The 18687-nt window shown below is 42.2% G+C and overlaps 1 protein-coding gene and 1 long non-coding RNA gene across 5 annotated transcripts in view; one reads left to right on the top strand and one right to left on the bottom strand.

Moving 5' to 3' along the window:
• Nucleotides 1-2893, bottom strand: part of SPAG9 (sperm associated antigen 9) — a 150625-nt gene extending 147732 nt beyond the window's left edge. For 2 of the 4 annotated variants that reach the window (XM_051994267.1, XM_051994268.1), the window contains exon 1: nucleotides 2459-2853. In XM_051994267.1, the coding sequence (XP_051850227.1) occupies nucleotides 2459-2761 (303 nt within the window). In that variant the 5' untranslated portion in view covers nucleotides 2762-2853. Of the gene's footprint in view, nucleotides 1-2458 lie in introns of all 4 variants that reach the window. The other 2 variants (XM_051994269.1, XM_051994274.1) reach the window with 2 other exon arrangements.
• A 459-nt stretch (nucleotides 2894-3352) lies between these two features.
• Nucleotides 3353-17420, top strand: LOC127560049 (uncharacterized). The gene is made up of 2 exons (XR_007953259.1): nucleotides 3353-4496; nucleotides 15773-17420. It is a non-coding gene; the product is annotated as an uncharacterized LOC127560049 (long non-coding RNA).
• Nucleotides 17421-18687: the final 1267 nt, after the last annotated feature.

Raw genomic sequence — 18687 nt, 5'->3', positions numbered from 1 at the left:
CGGTGAGCCTATATATACTTTTGTTTTGGATCCTTGTACCTATTTTTTAGATTTGGATTGGACAGCCTTGTGCAACCAAAATTATTTTTTCATAACAGAGTAGATCGGTAACTAGAGAAAAGTGGGATGTATCTGACTTCACCTATGGAAGCAGATAAGACTCCCATCTCCTCTTCCTTGGTCCAGTGGATGGAGCACTAGGTATGAAGTCAGAAACCTGAATCCAAATTCAGACTCAGACATTTACCAGCCTTGTGACCCTGGGCAAGTCACTTAACTATTTGCCTTAATCCACTTGAGAAGAAAAGGGTAGATTGCTCCAGTATCTTTGCCAAGAAAACCCTACTGACAGTGAGGTCGACACACAAGGTCATAGAAAGTTAAATATGAATGAAAAAACAAACATTGTGAGAAACCTAAGGCTAAAAGGAGCATTTGCACAGGGATGTTCTCAACAGTACTTTTATAAACAGCTTCCCTCCAGAAAGTGGCCACTTTCCTTTCAGGGCTTGACTAGGGACCTAAATACACAGTACAGAATGAAATCTTGTCCTTACTGACTTCCCTTCATCCCCCAGACTTATCCAGCCTCATCAATTATCAATCCTCTCCAAGATTCCCCTCTTTCTCCCCCCCTCCCCACTCCTGGCATGTCAGTTTGAAAAGGATGCTTATCCTTTTTCTAGACAATGACAACTAAGCTTTTTGACATTTGCAGCATTCTTTCCTTGTGTAATTTCATTATACCTGCCTTACCTCCCCACTCCCTTTTGATAAATTATATTTATTTTAAAATTAAAGTGAACTAAAATTAATCTGATTTTGATATATTCATGACACTCCTTGAAATGGCTGTTAGAAAACAAAAATTGGTTCTTGTGCAGCAAAATAACTATATGGATATGCATACATATATTGTATTTAATATATACTTTAACATATTTAACATGTATTGTCTACCTGTCATCTGGGGGAGAGGATGGGGAGAAGGAAATTGGAATAAAAGGTTTTGCCTTTTGTCAAAAAGAAAATAAATTGGAAACAAATATTCTAGGTAAGTACTGTAAGAAGTTTAACTTAATTTGACCTGGAACAAATGATAGTGAAAAAAGGATGCATTCCTTATACATCTCAAAATAGGAAATGGATCATAAAACATCTCCAAAAAATCTTATAAATTTTTTCAAAGATTCAAAACATCGAAATTTCAGTTATTCATTGCAGAAAAATCACAGAAATGACTGAAGCACAAAAGAGCAGCTGAGATCTATAGGGCTTTAAGATTTATAAAGTGTATATTTTCACAATACTCTAACAAAGTGGGGAATAAGAGTATTATCAACTCCATTTTACAGATGAATGTGAGGCTCAGAAAGGTTCAGACTTGCCCACTGTCAACACAATTAAGTGTTCAATTGAAAATTCAAAACCTTGTGGTCCTTACAACCCTACCTCCTGACAAGCCAATGAGTTCCTTTGGAGCTCAGTTCCTTCCTTTGCTCCATGACAGGATGGGCTCACAAATGTCTTGCAAGTCCTTTCCACTCTGACCCTAGAAGCAGAGCCTACGACTCCCACTCTTTGCTGCTTTCCTCTTTCAAGTCAGCTAAATTCCCCAAGGCTAGAAGCAAGCCTTTCATGCCTTTCCTCGGAGACTTGCCCGAAATTATTCCATCTCTATCTTGTTCGTACATAGTTGTTTGCATGTTGTTTACTCCATTAGATTGGAGTTCCGGGGAGGATGTTTTTGTTTTTGCCTTTGTGTCTCCAGCGCCCGGCACACAGCAGGCATTTAATAAATGCTCGTGGTTGACATCGCTTCAGCTTCCCTAACTTATTCTAAGATTCTGGCAGCCAGATGCACAAGAAAAAACTAAAGTCTACAAAAGGAAACGGGGCAGAAAAGAGGGTCCCTCTCTTCCTTCCTGCCTACCATTCCTGGCGCCCCTCTTCCCTCCACTTCCTTTCCCCCTGTTTAGGTTAAGCCACAACAGGTGAAGGAGGGAACTGTCCAAGGTTATCTACCTGACTCAGGGGCGTGGGAGAGGCCTAATATAACAGCACAGGAGCACTGAGGGTGGGACCAACAACTCCTCCTAGGAGTTTAAAAAAAAAAAAAAGACTTCACTCGAAGGCATTTATTATGCTGACCGAGTGCCAGACGCTGCACGGAAAAACAAAACCAGCTCCCTCCTCACTCCTCGGGATGGAAACTTGAACCACGAGCAAGGCCCGAGATGAGCAGGGGGGAGCCCCAAGAGAAGTCGGGCGCCGGCCCTGAGAAGGCAGTGAGGGGCGGGCCGGGCCAGAGCTCGTTGGGGGAGAGAAGGGCAGACGTCTTCGGCCTGGCTGCAGCTGGCGGGCAGCCGGGCGCTTCCCTCCTCCCCGCGGCCCTTGCCTCGCCCCGTGGGTCGGTTCTCCTCCCCCCCCCTCCCCGCTCGCTCGCTCGCTCACTCACCTCCTCGGCGTGCTTGCGCAGCGCCTTCTCGCGCTCGTACTGGGTGATGAGCTGCTCGTTGTCGTCCCGCAGCAGCTCGAGCTCCACCTGGTGCTCTTGGTCCTGCGCGAACACCGAGTCCAGGTTCTCGAGCACCGCCACCACCAGCGGCATCAGCTCCTTCACCACCTCCTCGTCGTAGCGCCCTATCAGGCGCTCGAACTCGCGGTAGATGGAGCCCGCCAGGCCGGACACCCGCTCCGACATCACGGCCCCGGAGCCGCCGGGCTCCTCTTGGTATACCACGCCGTCTTCCAGCTCCATGGTGCCAGCACGGCCCAGGCCGGCTCCGGGGAGACCGCACGACCCAGCAGGGAAGGGGAGAGGGGAATGAAGGAAGGGAGGGAAGCCCACTCTCCCCAACTGCCACCCGCCGCCACCGCCGCAGCGCCGCCAACTGCCCAAGCTTTCCAGCAAGCGGCGCGGCGCTCGCGTCACCGGCGGAGGGCGGGGCTCCGGGCCTTCGCGTCAACGGTGGGGGGCGGGGCTCCAACCGGGCCGCAGCGGCTACGCGAGGTGGGGCTTTCCCGGGAGGCGAAAGGGGGAGGAGTGGAGATGGCCTTATGTCATCGGTAAAGCGCAGGAAGGAGGAGGGATTGAAAGAGGGAGGAACGTTCTAACTTTTCCTCCCTGCCCCAGCTCCCACCCGGAGTCGGGGGCACGTGGATGGAAGGCATCCAGTACATGGACCGTGCAAAGGTCTGCAGAAGAGGAATCAGACGATAGTGCTTGTGGGCGGGACATGATGATAGGGGCGTGGCTTACATAGAGGGCGGGCTTATCGAGGAAGGTCGAATAGAAGGAGGGGGAAATTCCATTTGGAAAGGGGGCGGGTACTCTTGGAGTGGGCGGGGGCAGTCTAGTGGTGCGGGCGTGTCCAGGACTGTGAAGGCTAGTCTTGGGGGAGTAGTTTGGGAAACCTCCAATAGAGGAAAGCGGGATTTGAGAGGGAAGGCAATGTGTCTTGGGGATGGGCGGAGAGGGTAACACCCTGTCTGGCCTCCTTCGGAAATTCTGACCCGATGAGTGTGTATCTCCTTTGCTTAGGGAGCGGTATGCTATTTCCTCTCTTCTGCCGCCCTCCTCTTCCACCCTTTCCTGTAAAGCTCGGGAGGAAAGGGCGGCAGGGGTTCCTTAGGGGGAAGAGGCCTTCTGGTGTCGGAAAAGTGGAGTGAGGGGTGCGATGAGTCAGAAAAAGTAGAGAATCCAGAGAAGTCCCTGGGGTGAGTTCCGTGGACTGAGAGAAGTGGCAGGTCACTGAGACTGCATCCCATGCCGGGGATGATGCAACCCAAATCGCTGAATTAAAAGAGACCTTAAAGGTCACCTAGTCCACCAAAGTCTGGGAGTGGCTTCGTCGCTTCCGGGCTTTCTTCGCGTTCCTAGATATATAAACTGGAAGGTTTTCTAAAATCACCCCCTTTGGAGCTCTTAGTTCCCTCCTCGTTTTCACTGACTTGTCTCCAACGCTCTCTCTCCTCGTCACTTCTTTCCTGGCTTTGCTGGTTTCCGTTAAGCCTCAGCTGATATCCCACTTTCTTCTAGAAGTCTTTCTCACATCCTTAATTCCGGTGGCTTCCCTCTCAGCGATGACTTCCTTTGTACACTGTATATTTCTAAAGCCCTTAGCACAGAATTGACTCTGAACAGGTGCTAAATAAATACTTTGTTCCCATTTCCCTTTCGACTATACATAGTTGTTTACTTGTTTTTCCCATTAAGTGATGAGCTTCTTGAGACTTTGTTTATCTTTATGTCCCTAAGGCCTTAGAACAGTCCTGGCTCTTAGGAGGAGCTTAAAAATGCTTTTTTGCTCTTTGATTTGACTCATTCCTGTTCAGTACTCCTTACTTTTTTTTTTTTTTCTGTATGTATCTGCAGGTGAAAGGACTCTCCTCCAGTTACCTAATATATTGCAGAATGGTATGGTTGGCATTCCCATAGTCTTTAATCCATCAATTTGGCTACTATCAATTCTTACTGTGTACAGTATGAAAAGGTAATATGGAATAATGGACCAGACTGAACTATCTGGGTAAAAGTCTTATCTTACTAGCTATGGCATGCAGAATAAAATCACTGAGCCTGTCCAGGTTACCCACAACTCTCTTAAAGAGACTATAAATTAGGGCCAGCTAGGTGGTGCAGTGGATATAGAGCACCAGCCCTGAAGTCAGGAGGACCTGCTTGAGTTCAAATCTGGTTTCAGATAGTCAATTAACCCCAACTGCCTCAAGGAAAAAAAAGAGACAGGTGCACTACAAGTTGCTGAGGAGTTGTTGATATGCACTGATAACGTTTTTGTTTTTTTTTTTCATTAAGAGTTCCTCAAACCTATAAAATTACAGTTTAGGTTTAAATAAAATGTTCAAGGCAATGGAGATCCAAAAATAAAAGTAAAAAACTTCTCAATTCAAGAAGCTCATTTTCTATTGGGGATGCTAGGTAGGAGATGTGTGTAAATAGATTAGTATATTAAAAACAGAGGGTAAACTGGGGTAGGGAAGGGGCAGCAAATTGTGTAGATTAAAATATAAGGTCTTTGTTTTGGGACTTTGAATTACTATGGAAGGGAATCTACTTGGCGCTAAGGGAATTTGGACTGTACTAGAGATTCTGAATTCCACTTCCTAGAGAGAAAGGTAAGAAATTGAGGTCCCAGGGCCTTGTGCCCAGATTCTTAGAGTGAAGAGGGAGAAGTTTTGAAAATTAGGGAAGTCTAGGGAAAAGAGGCAGAATCTTATGGCTTCCATTTTAATGTGAATTGTGTGACTTTATAAGTATTAATGATTGAGGTACAGTGCTACTTGAATCCATCATTCTGTGTCTCTGTATCTGTCTCTGTCTCCTCCCCCTCCTCCACATTTTTTCCTCCTTACCCCTTTCTACCACAGCAATCATAGACCTACTTTTTGGGAGCCTGGCAAATCAGGGGGAAGAAAATAGAGAAGCTGTGCCCATGTAAGGGGGAGTTTCTGGACCTTGAGTTCCTGACCACATTCTGCTTTCTGTTTCCTTTTCTGAGTCCAGGTAAAAGCTCAGAAACCTCATAGTGGACTTCCAGCTAGGGTGCTGAGCAATTTCCTGCTGAAGGACATAATATGGCAGAGGCAAATATGTGCATGACCATTCAGCTCCAACTCTGGGCATTTCCAAGCTAGGGAATTCTGGATTCTCTCAAGAGAATGAAGATGATATCTTGATGTATCATACCTCTTAAAGGGGAAAAAAAAAAGAGGATAATTCACATACTACCTGCACAGCATCTTACTTGAAGAACCAAACCATTGATTTTTTCAGGCAGTGCAGGCAGGTTTTTTCAGGCAGGGTTTTGCTTCTTAAGCAACCTCCACCAAATGTGTTTACCTGGGGATGAGGTGAGGAGAGTCTAAACCACAGGATTGTACCATGAGTGTGGGACTATATATGACTCAGGGATAGAGGGATTTTTTTTTTCCTCCTCTTCAGACTTCTCCTAGGAATACCAAGGTACAGTGAAGAGAGATGACTGGCTGAAAATTAGCAGACAGGCCAAAATGAAGGATAATGTCTTGAATCTTCTTGTTAAAGACTTGGAAGGCAAGGGACAGTTACAGTGCTTGATTTTCAGCCAACTGATGAACATTCCTAACAATCATCCACATATGAAAAATTCAACAAACTTTTTTTTTTACTTTTAGACATAGAATTTTATTGTTATCTTTTATTACATTATCTAGATTTCCCCCTCAATTCCTTCCTTCCATCCTTTCCAGAGAATTATCCTTTACAACAAAGATATTTTTTGTTTTTGTTTTTACTGTTTGTCCTTAGTTTTTTTAATTGAAGTTTTTTTTTATTTTCAAAACATGCAAGGATAATTTTTTCAACATAGACCCTTGAAAAACCTTGTGTTCCAATTTCTCCTCCCTCCTTTCCCCCATCCTCTCCTCTAGATGGCCTGTAATCCAATATATATTAAATATGGTAAAACTATATTCATCAAACATTTACTAAGTTTGTAATGTTATGTATAAGATATTGTGCTAAGTGCTGGAGCAACAAAAATGAGTCAGTTACTATTCTCAAAACACTCACAACGTAACAGGAGTCATAAGACTTATGCCCACAAGTGTGATATAAGTATGAAAGAGAGGGTTAGAAAACTTGCTATAACACAATTGCAGTGGGAAGGATCAGCTTTTCTTTTGACAGGTGTTGGAATCTTTACAAACTGCTAACTAATTAGAGTTGATCTGATCTTCCAAGAAGATGTTTTGGGCCAGAACCTGAAACAAGGTACTAAGTAGAACTAATTAGTACAATGCTTGTGTTTACTAATCGGAGTTCACAAGTATGCCAGATTCACAAAGTAAACTTTGTAACTTTGTTTTAAAGAATTCACACCTCCCTTAAAGCTCTTAGGGCCAGAGAGCACTATGAGAGAAAACCCATAATCCCATTCTCTCAGAAGGGTCAGATATAAGGCCAGTGAAGAGAAATCTATTCCAGAATATATTCCACTTGGCTGGCTGGTCGAAGAAGAGAGTTCAGCTGGTTGGAGAGGAGCACTCTGGTGCAGACACAGAGCACTTTGGGAGATTTCAGCGGAATTACTCCAGAAGCCCTCTCTCCCGAGGCAAGAAGGGATATTTTCCACTTGGCTGGCTGGTGGCGGAAGAAAGAGTTTTCAGAGGAAGAAGCTACCAGTCGAGAGTTCAGTGGACAACCAGATTCATCTTCATCTCACACCATTGTGGTTGGTGGCTGGGCTCCTGCACGCCCCCCACTGAGACCAAGCTGGTCTGAAAGACTCACCAGAAAACTAGCCGAGCCCCAAGTGAAGGAGACAAGAGATTCATTCCATCTTTGTGCTGGCTGGAGGCAGAAGAAAACAGAGGCAGAGGCTGAAGGACAAAACCCTTGGATTTGGAGATATTCTGAGGGCTCTAAGCTAAACCGGCTGTGTTTTGAGAAGAACAAGAACTCCAACATTTGAACTCCAACAGACAGGCCCTTGAGGGCAGCACTAGGAGCTGTGAGTAAAAGTTGTAGTAAACTTCTACAAGTTTAGACTTCGTATCTGGAAAAACTAACACTGACAGCTATTCCAAAATGGAATGCTATCTCAAGAAGTAGCAGATTTACAGATTCCTACTGAACCCTCCCTTTGAAGGTCTGTAAGCAATGGCCATGTGACCATTTGTCCTGTATTTTGTAGAGGGGATTCCTTTCATATTAGTTGAACTAGAAAGCCATGGAGGTCATCTCAAATTCTGTAATTCTGACAGACCCCATTACAACTGAGGACAAGTAGATAAAAGCACTCTTCATTTACATAGTATAAAATAACTCTAGGTAAGAATAATCAGCCTTACTTAGAAAATGGCCTTTGGGACTCAGCCTGAGGATGAGACCCATTCCATATGAGAAATTTTGGAGGATGCTGGCTGGTTATTTCTTGAGATGAAATCTATGGAGACATTCTCCTTTTGATGCCTCCAAACAAAGGTCTCTTATCTTAGGTGACTAGGGAATTCATTTAATTGATTGGAAACTCTCTTGATCACTACCCCAATCACTTGCTACAATCTGGTTCTAAGATACCATACCTCTCAATTCAACAAATATTTGTGGTATCCCATATGCAAAATACTGTACCTTCCTTATTTCATCTCACCTTTCTTCCTTTAGTCATATTCAAACAAATTGGATAGTTCATAATTCCATTTTTGTCTTGCCTCCATGCCTTTGTTCATAATACCCCATAACACCTTCATTCTTTTTTTTTTTTTAATAACTTTTTATTGATAGAACCCATGCCAGGGTAATTTTTTTACAGCATTATCCCTTGCGTTCACTTCTGTTCTGATTTTTCCCCTCCCTCCCTCCACCTCCTCCCCTAGATGGCAATCAGTCCTTTACATGTTGAATAGGTTACAGTATATCCTAGATACAATATATGTGTGCAGAACAGAACAGTTTTCTTGTTGCACAGGGAGAATTGAATTCATTCTTATCTGTTGCGCTCCTTTCTTTCCTTTAAAGTTCAAATCCAGGGCCACCTTCCTCAGGAAGCCCTCTGCCCAACTGAAGGTGATTTCTATTTATATTTTGCATAGTGTTTTTACCTACTCTTTTGCACTTAGAGATATCATCCTTACAGATATCTAAGTCTTATGCTTCCTGTTGTTCCTATATTCTCTTTGAGAACCAGGGCAAGGGCTCATCTCACCTTTGCTGCCCTAACTTTACACAGTATCTTGTACATAGTATTTAGTAAATGTTTGTAGGATGGAGTTATGTTTGTGATTGTATGTGTGTATGAATGTTAGGAATGCTGAACAGCTGACCTGATGTCAGTGAATCCCAGGTGCCCTCTCTCTGTTTTCCCTGGCAACAAAAAGATCCAAAGACATCTCCCTCCCCACACAGCCACTTGCCCTTTCTATACCTCAACTTCCCTATGAAAAGACAAAAAGAGAGAAAAGCTTCTTGTACTGTACACTCCAGGGACAAGTTGTAGTTGGGAAGAATTAAAGGTTTGTGATTGAGTCATTTGGTAACCTCATAATTAGGAGGTGACTCTACTTCTCAAATATTGGGTTAAGCACCATTGAAGAGATATAAGTCACTTCCTGGTCATAAGAACAAGCTTCTTGTAACCCGTTTGGACAGCAGAAGCTACTTAAAAGTTTAGTTTTTCCTCACTAAAGGGGGATACTGAAGACTACCGAGAAGGGCAAGCTAAACTCTTAAATCCATAGAGTCATCTCTGTCTGTCTTTTTTTAATCACTCTTCCAGTTTCCTCCCCTTCCTATTTCCCCTCCCATCCTCCCAGGATAGAGATATCCAGAGCCATAATTCTGTGGGTGTGGCTGCTAGACAAGGTCAGGTAGGGAAGATTACAGGACTGTCCCTACTTTAGACTTATCCTCTGGCTCTTTCCTAATTGATTATCCATCCCACTTCCCACAGTGGCTCCTCAGAATCTTCCCACCTTCCCCGACTCCAGTAGGGAAAAAAATGGAGACCACCCCATTGAACTCCCTGAACTCAAAAGTACCCTTTCAGCTCCACATCATCCCCTCTTCAGTCTCTGCTCTTGCCTTGACCTCTCTGCTTGCTGACACACCAACACTTCTGCTTGTACCTTAAATCCCACTTTCCCATCTCTTCAAAAGAGCTTAGCCAGTAGAATGCGACCTTCCTTTTTTTTTTAAATTGGAGGGTGGGGGAAATGCAGGAAAGGACAATGGAATGAGGTGACTTGCCCAGGGTCACACAGCAAGTATCTGAGGTTGCATTTGGACTCAGGCTCTGACTCCACTAATGCTCTATTCATTGTGCCATGTAGCTGCCTATTGCCCACTAATTTTCAGTTCCTTATCTACTAGTTCCATTCCTGCTTCCTCTTGCTATTAGGATAAAATAGAAATTTCCATATTTGGCATTTAAAAGTCTCTTACAGTATTTCCTACCTATCTAGACTTACTACATGATACTCTTATGTTCTGACCAAACCAGCCTATTTGAGAATTACAGCTGATATTTATAAACCACAAAACCCTTTACCTACAACAGCTCATTGGATTCTAGCAACAACCTTGGGAAGTAGATTCTATTTTATCCATTTTACAGATAAGGAATCTGAGACAGAGGGGTTAAATGACTAGCCTATAATCACAACTAGTAAGTGCCTTAAATTAGGTTGCACACTTCCAGGGCCTGAATTCTGTGCCTTAGATGCTGCCTGTTTGTTACTTTTCACATCTTCATTTGTTTATTTCTGCCTCTTATCTTGGTGCCTGATACTCACTACATTCTCATATCCCCTTAGAATTTCTAGTTTTCTTTCAAAATTCATGAAGTGAATCAATGGCTCTGTGTAGAGGATCTCTGACTTGCAGTCAGAAAGATCTGTATTGAAATCCTGCCTTCACTACTTAGCAGGCATAGGATAGAGGGCAGGATTTATCTCCAAAGGACTCAGTGGCCTTCCAAGGTCCCTTCCAGGTCTAAATCTAAAGTGCCCTCTTCAAGTTCACCTGATCTTGCTAATGTTCTCTCCAACCCCAAACTAAAAATTTAGTATTTGATTTGAACATAATCTATATTTTCTTATTTGTATACATGTTGTATACATAGAATATATATATACTTTGAGGTCAGAGACAGTTTTGTTTTTGCCTCTATTCTAGCACCTAATGGGATTGATTAATAAACATTTATAATTATGACTACCCTGGTGTCTGCTTCCTCAAGATTGGGACTGTTACATTTCTTTCCTCCCCTTCCCCCCAGGATTCTCTAATCTTCTGTAATGGGACTGGGGAGTCTCTAGTTTCTATGCTATTGGTTCAAACCTCCATTCATGTCTCTCCAATTTCAGGAGTCCTTTGTATCTCAGATCCATTGAACCACTTTACAGATTAACTTTTACAAAGAAATATTTACTTCAAAGTGAGGATACACGAGGCAGACAGACTAATCAATGTGCAATATTTGTTCAGGCATAAGATGAAAAGGGTCTGAACTAGAGTAATGGCAAAGTCAGAGGATAGGAGAGGGTGTATTAGAGAAACATTGTGGTCATTGCCTCAAGGATAGTAACAGGGAAATAAGGAGTTGGGTTCTAAGGGGAAAGAGAGTAAATTCTGTTTGGTTATCCAGTTTGAGATGTCAGAAAGGGAGTTGACAATGCAGAATGAGAGGTCCACAGAGAGGTTGGCGCAGGATAGATAGATTTGAAAACCCATCAGCATAGAAATGACAAATTTACAAGAGCTGATGAGATTATTGATGGAAGATCACAGAGGCAAAAGTGCCCTTCTCAGTTCCTATGTAATGTAATCCCACCAAATTACAACTCCAAAGTTTCTTTGGGTTTGTATCCCAATACTCTGACTTCTCAGGGCTTCCCTGCTGGGCTAGCAGCAACATCTATCCTGGAATTCTGCCTCCAAGGTCACTATGGCTGGGCCCTCCTGGGTTTGGAGACTTCACCACCTCACCCCCGAATCCCAAATCTACTTTTTGAGTAGAGCCTAAATGAGTATAAAAGTTGTGGGTGAACAGGAATTTCACCCTTTTGAACACTGCTCAATCTGGTAGTTATAAAGGCACAACCTGTTCCAGCTACACATCCAAAGGAAAGAAGCTTTTACTACCCATGTAATATGGGAATTTAAAATGTCTTTTCCCAGAATCAGGTCCCTGGTACCTGCTGTATGAGTGCTTCCTCCGTTTTGGGTGATCTGGGTATGCATCAAAGTAAAATTACATATTGGTTGATTTGTGAGCACAGTGACTATAATCAGATAGAGGCAGAAATCACTCATAACAGCAAAACCTTTGAAAATGGAAGGCAACCTTAGAAGCCATTATGTCTAACTTCATCATTGTACAGATGAGAATTTTTCTTCTTGTTTGTCTATGGAATTGGGACCTTAGAAATCATTTCAATGAATTTTCTTTCTCCAGTTTCCAATCTTTTCTTTTTCTTCAAGGGAAAAAGTGTTCCTGGATAGCTATCTAGAGCACAGATCAATGCCGAGCCACTCTATGGCCAAAGCTAAGTATGGAAGTTTTTCTAGGGGCTCTGTGCCTGAGGCTTTCAAAGAAGTGATAGGAATGAGTGCTCTTCACCCATTCTATTCTTAGAATTGTTGAGGTACTACAGGAAAGGAATTAAGTATGTAAAAAAGCAAATGGAATTGGAAATAGAAAAATAGCCTCCAAGCATCCATGTCTACTTGAGCTCCAGTAAGGAAAGAATATAAATTATAGAGTTTGAAATTCTTGAACTATTTCAATGATATCCGGAAACTACTGGATTAATTTATAGTCCCAGTCTCATTATCCTTCCCATTTCCACTGTGAAATGAATATAGGCCCGTATATCCCAGTTCTTGGACATCTAGAGTAATTATATCTTCTAAAGCAAAAATCAAGATATTTAATAATGAAGAAGACTCGGGCTTTAGCATTAGGGAGTAACCTTAGAGATTATAATCTAGTCCAATTCTCATATTACAAATGAGAAACTGAAACGGATGGTCACAAATAGCAAAATTTCTGATCCTCTAACTCCAAAGCCAAAGTATTCAATGCAATTCAACAAACATTAACTTCTTCCTAGGTGTTTGGTATGCTAGATGCTTAGGGAAATGCAAAGTTTAAATTAGATAGGACCCCACCCTTCACTAAGGGTGGACATATAAGGCACTGGGAATCCAATCCAATGAACATTAGTTAAGTAGACATCTAAGACATTCTTTGAGGATATAGAAGGCCAAAAAAATTAATTCTCATCCTTAAGTTTACATTCTATCCCAGTATAGAACAAAATAAGTATGAGTGAAAGGTGTAAAGCAAAGTATTGTGTTTAGGATTTTTTTGCTTTTTTCTTTTTGGGGGAGGAGGCAGCACAGACTCACTGGAAAGATTTTCTTGTAAACTACACTTCCAGAAATCAAAATATCCCATACAGCATTAGGCAAGTTACTTACCTCTCTAGGCATCTGTTAAATGATATTTGGCTAGCTCAGTAGTATCAAATAGAAACCAGCCACTAAACCGTATAGAAGGTCCTTGCCAGCTACATATTGACTTAGAATCATCTGTGATCCATTATATTTTGTTGTTGTTGTTGTTACATTTTAATCTGGTTCAGGTGCTTTGGGCTCAATGACCTCTAAGATCTCTCCTTATTCTAAATCTGCGATCCTCAAAACAGCTGGTGGCAATATCAAGCCAGACAGGCTGAACTGTCATTCAACCACTGAGCCACTGGAGTGACTAATCATGTGTATAAAACCTGCTTCTCTCTCACTTCCTCTTGGCCTATGGCTTTCTTTTAGCTCCCTCATGGAATGGTTCCTCTTTTAAAGACCACCTCCAGGTCCTCACCGCCCCTGAACACCCGTAATCAGTGGCTTGAAAGTGAAAGTTATAGTCTGGTCCTCATCAACTCCTATCTCAGAAACTGTCTAATCCTGATTATTATATTATTCTCTTAATTTCTTGAATACATTTAATTAAATATGCAGCTTGAACCCCTATACTGTTTTCACCAAGTTTCAAATTGTTTTCATAAAGCCTCAAAACCTTTCTAAATGTGTCATCACTCTACTTCCCTTCTCACCACTAGCATTAAAATAAGCAGAATTGGGACAGGTTTCAGCAACCATCCAGAGTTTAATATTTTCTCCCAATATAAATATGCTTAAAACTTTTTAGTTTATAGAGGGGGAAAAAAAAACTACATAGTTTATCAAAATAGCTCCTTTAAAAGCCAGGGCTACTATCAGCAAAGAGGAGGGCCTGGTAGTATAAAGAGCACTTACCTTCTATCTGATTCTCTAGGTAAAGTATCAAAAGTATTAAATATAGCAAATAATAAGGTAGTGTATCTCAGTCTCAGCAAAGGAAAGGAAGTAAGTCTCCAAGACAGTATCCCCCAAAGCGACCATTTGCTGCATCTCAGATGGTCAGTAGACATTACTGAGATTCTATCCTTGGCTCCATTTGGTTTGCCCCTGTTTTTGGGGAACTGTGCCCAAATGGTAGAGTTCAGCAGACAGTAACTGGCCCTAATCTTCACTATTCTCTACCATCTGCCATTCTTTGTCCTTCTCAATGTCTCCTCGGCCTTCTTATCTCTTGTCCCTTTTCACAATCATTACCTGATGCCATTACTCTTCAATATGGCATGAGAGACATTGGCATAGGACCTCCCAGCACGGTGTGCCCTCATTAGAGAAGGTGCTGTGCTCTATGAGCAATTGACTTAACTCAGAAGAAACATGAGATGTGCAAAGTTAGAGGATCCACCTCAAATGTTCTTAGGGACTATTTGTGTCCAATCTGTGGCAGAGCATCTCGAGCTCATGTTGGTCTGATCAGCCACAGCTGCACATACTAACTTGACTCTAACATTGGGATGTCATTTTGGTCCTCTTCAAGAATGAAAGCCTGCAACTAAACCAAACATATATGGATATTAATCCTCCAGCAAAGCCCCAAATCCTCTCTTGCTTAGAAAAATCTGAAATTTCATCCCTATCTTCCTTGGCTCCATACCCAAGCGCTTTTAGTAGAATACCAAAAGATGGCCTTCAATAAGCTTTTGTATATTTATTTTGGGATGATTACTAGTGTCAGTGTTCCCCCTGGGAAAGAGAAGTCCCATACTTCCAAGTCTGTGATTTAAGTGGGATAGCCCCTCCCCTGATAGTTAGCTGCACTCTACTCCCAGCCCCCCACCCAAACACACAATTTAGTAGATAAATTATTTTCATTATTTGCTTTGAATCAGAAAAATTCTTCACCTGATGTCCAACTTTCTAGTGATCAGTAGGAGATAAGTGAAATTCTTACTTCTATTTATTTCATAGAATTGAAGCTCCTTAAAGGTGAGGCCCTTTTCAGTTTTTCTAAGTTCAACATCAAGAAGAATTCTGTGTACATAGTAGGTGCATTAACTAATTCTTATTGAAATGAATTTAATTAAATTCTGTCCTCACAGGATATTATGGACTCTGGTTGAGTTGTACATCTTACCAAGTTTTCCTACCTTGAACATAAAGAGATTATTAGTCTACTTTTTACTTTCATATCAACAGTGCCTTAATCCCACTTGAGTTTCTTGAGTTAGAAGTTTTATCAGCAATTGCTGCTTTTCAGCAAAACTACAGATTAGATCAGAGCCCACCCCTATACAGAATAGCTTAACTTTTCAGAAGGATCCTTAAAGATACCTCCTTTATGAATGAAGCCAGGCCACTTGATCATTCTAGATAAGGTTCATAGTCCTGTATCCTCATTAGTATATCCTTGTAATAATCCTGGTAGTTATATGCTATTATTTCCATTTTACAGAGGGAAAAACTGAGGCAAATATAGATTTAGTGACCAGTTCAGGGTAATACAACTAATGTCTAGGCACTCACTACATTGGAACTCAAATCTTCCTGCCCAGGCTAGGTGTTCTACCTAGCTGTCAGGATGTGGAGTGCTTACTCAATTTCTTTCTCAAAAATACAACTACTTAAGTAATTTATTTCTTTCTCTGTTAGTCTGGGCAATCTATATTTTTACAAGTATTAGTCCATTTTACTTAGATTCTCAGATTTATGTTGGGCAAAATAGCTCCTAATCTTTATTGGTAGAAAGTTCACCTTTTTATTTTTGATACTAGCAATTTGATTTTCTTCTTTCTTTTTCCTAATCAAATTAGATAAAAGCTGACTTTTTTCCATGAGATTTTCTTAGTTTTATTTATTTTCTTACAGCATATGGAGTGCTAAAGGAGGACAAGTGCCCCCAGTGTGAGGACTTGCTGAAGCTTCTCTGGGCTGCTCATCCCCCCTTTGGGGTTCACCTGTCAAGAAGCTGTAGCCTGTGCAGCAGCCACTCCCAGGAAAACCACTGAGGCAGATGGGCTCAAACGTGCTGACGCTGAGGGGAGGGGTGGGGTGTGTGTGAAGACTTTCCCTGGCAGAGTGGGCAGACCCTAACAGTTTGTGGCAATGGCCAGGAAGGCTGGTGCTGTGGAGCGCTGTGAGCTTGTCAGGCGGGCAGTCGTCCTGACTTTTACCTTGCCGCTGATGGACTAAGAAAAGACGACTTTGTGCCACTTAGGCTCACTCAAATCCAATTCACAAGCAAGTCGAAATATCGCCTGTGATGTCATTGGCTCTCTTTGAAAACCAGGCTTCCAGGGACATTAGTGAGAGGATTGAGAATTTCTCTTCTGTGATGCTCCTGGCCAAAGCCCCGCTCAGTGGTATTTCCTCCACTGATGACCAGTGGAAATTAGTGCCCTAGTTCCAGGGTAGCTTTCACAAAGGTGAGAGACCGGAAGTACAAACATTCCTTCTGTCACAGCCCTTGGTAGGGTACCCTCTCCCCTACATCACATGAGTCTTTGGGGAGAGTGGGCTCAAACTGATCTCAGCATTCACCCCACCAAGCTCACTTCCACATGCAGCACCTCTGAGGGATGAATGAGCCTGCATTTCTGCCTGTTGCTGGACCAGATTCAGTCGAGTCCCCTGCGACTTCCCTGCTCACCATCTGGCTTCTGGACAATCCCTAACCCTTAGACGTTTGCAAAGCCATAGCCATCTGCCTGTCTCCTTCTCCTAAAAGCAGGAAATAGCAGCCACGGCAGAGAAAGCAAGGTCATGTGCTTCATGCCTTTTGAAAGAAGAAAAGGACTGAGGCTTTTCACCAATCTCACAGCAATTTTTCTTCCTTTTGTATACCAGCCAAGCCAGGAATCACTTGCTCGGGCTGGCTAGTGCCTTTTGAATCCATCTAGATTCTCGCTCTACTTGCAGTCAGAAAGGCTCCTCTTCCACCATGTGGCCAGCAGTCTGGAACCCATTGCAGAAACTCTGCCCACCAAAGTCTGCATGAGGAATGCATCAAGCAAGCTAGCTATCCATGTGAATATAAGGACTGGGCTCATTGGCCCCCTTCCCTATTAGAATACCAAAGAATTGTTTTATAAGTTACAATTTTGCTCATGATATAGTCCAATCCTTATAAGTTGTTGACTCACTGACTTTTCATCAACTGACCAGGAGTATCTTTTATATGTCATACTACTAGGCATAATATTATCTACTAAAAACATTGTTTTCTCCCTTTTGGAAAAAGTGGAAAAGCAGAATTGCTTCACAGGCCCAAGGACCCTGTTGCCCTTGGGAGAAATTCCATTTTCTGGGGCCCAGCAAAGAGCCAATGAGGAAATAAAGGACAGAAGAGTAAATTAAAGCACATAAAGTGTCTTTCGTGTATTCAGCAATTATGTCCTCTTTCTGGTTCTCAAATCTGATGATCTTTAATATTTCAGTAAATCAAATATCTATTAAACACCTACTGTGTGCCAAGTACTGAATAAGGAGCTGAATAAAGGTGCTACCCTCAAAAGGATTTCTGCTGTGATCCACTGATCAGATCTGTGCCTTGGACTCTTTGTGCTGCTGTGACCATGTCTTCCATTCTGAAAGCCCCCCACCCTCTTACCCCTTTCAGTAAACTCCACTTGTTCCCTTTTATCTCCAGGGTCAAATATAAAATATTCTGGCTTTTAAAGATCTTCCTAACAAGGCCACATCCTATCTCTCCCGTTTTTTTTTTTTTTTTTTTTAATACCTTCCTCTCAATTTACAATCCAGTGAACCTGTTCTCTTGGACACAATGCTGCATCTCTCCATCTCCATACATGGCTTGGAATTTTCTCTGTCCTCATCCCTACCTCCTGTCTAACCTGGATTTCTTTAAGTCTAATTTGAAAACCTATCTTAAAAAAAAAATCTTTCCATGTCTTCCATCAGACTCTACTCCCAATTTATACTGTATATAGCCTATTTGTATGTAGTAGTTTGCATGGTGTGTCCTCCATTTGACTGAACTCCTTAATAGAAGGGACTATATATCCACACATAACAGGTGCTTAAAGGCTTCTTGACTTGTATTGTTAGCAGCTGCTGGCCAATATTTACATAATGCTTTACAGTTTTGCAAGGTGTTTAATATACATTACCTTAGTAGAGCCTCACTACATTGGGACAGATATCCTGGACACTATTAAGCCTATTTTGCAGATGAAGAAACTGAGGAATTAATAAGGAAAGTGAATTACACATGATTTGACAGCCTGCAAGTGTCAAGAGGCAGAATTTATTTTTATTTTATTGGCACTCTAGGAAAATAGTCCAGAGCTCTTTCTAATAGTCAGGACAATTGGCCATCAGAACTGATAGAAGGGAGAGTGCTACACAATGAAAAACACTCTCCAGTTTGTCATCTTGTAGCTTCCTGTTTTAATCATTATTCCCTCCTAGATGCTAAACAATATTTTTCCACATTTCGGAAGAACAAGTGTTCACAGGGCCTTTTAGATTTTTTTGCTTTGGGGAAAGTCCCAGTCATCTCACCCTAGTTTGGGCGCTATTATTCTCCAATCTTGGAGGTAGGAGTAAAGGATAGACAAATAGTTAGAAATAATATGCAGAGTCTGCTCAAAGCTAAAGTAACTATAGCAGCCTCCATAATTTTTACCACTTTTTTCTCTGTCTATACCTCTGACTATGTGATGAATAAATGACTCTAGACTCATCCACCTGGTCAGATACAATGAGGCACAGATAGAATGAGGGCTGATGGGAACAGAAATCTGATTTTCTCTGATTAAAAC

Source organism: Antechinus flavipes, chromosome 4, assembly GCF_016432865.1.
Source record: "Antechinus flavipes isolate AdamAnt ecotype Samford, QLD, Australia chromosome 4, AdamAnt_v2, whole genome shotgun sequence".
In the NCBI taxonomy this organism is placed as follows: Eukaryota; Metazoa; Chordata; class Mammalia; order Dasyuromorphia; family Dasyuridae; genus Antechinus; species Antechinus flavipes.
This window is presented reverse-complemented; position numbering and strand designations above follow the sequence as displayed.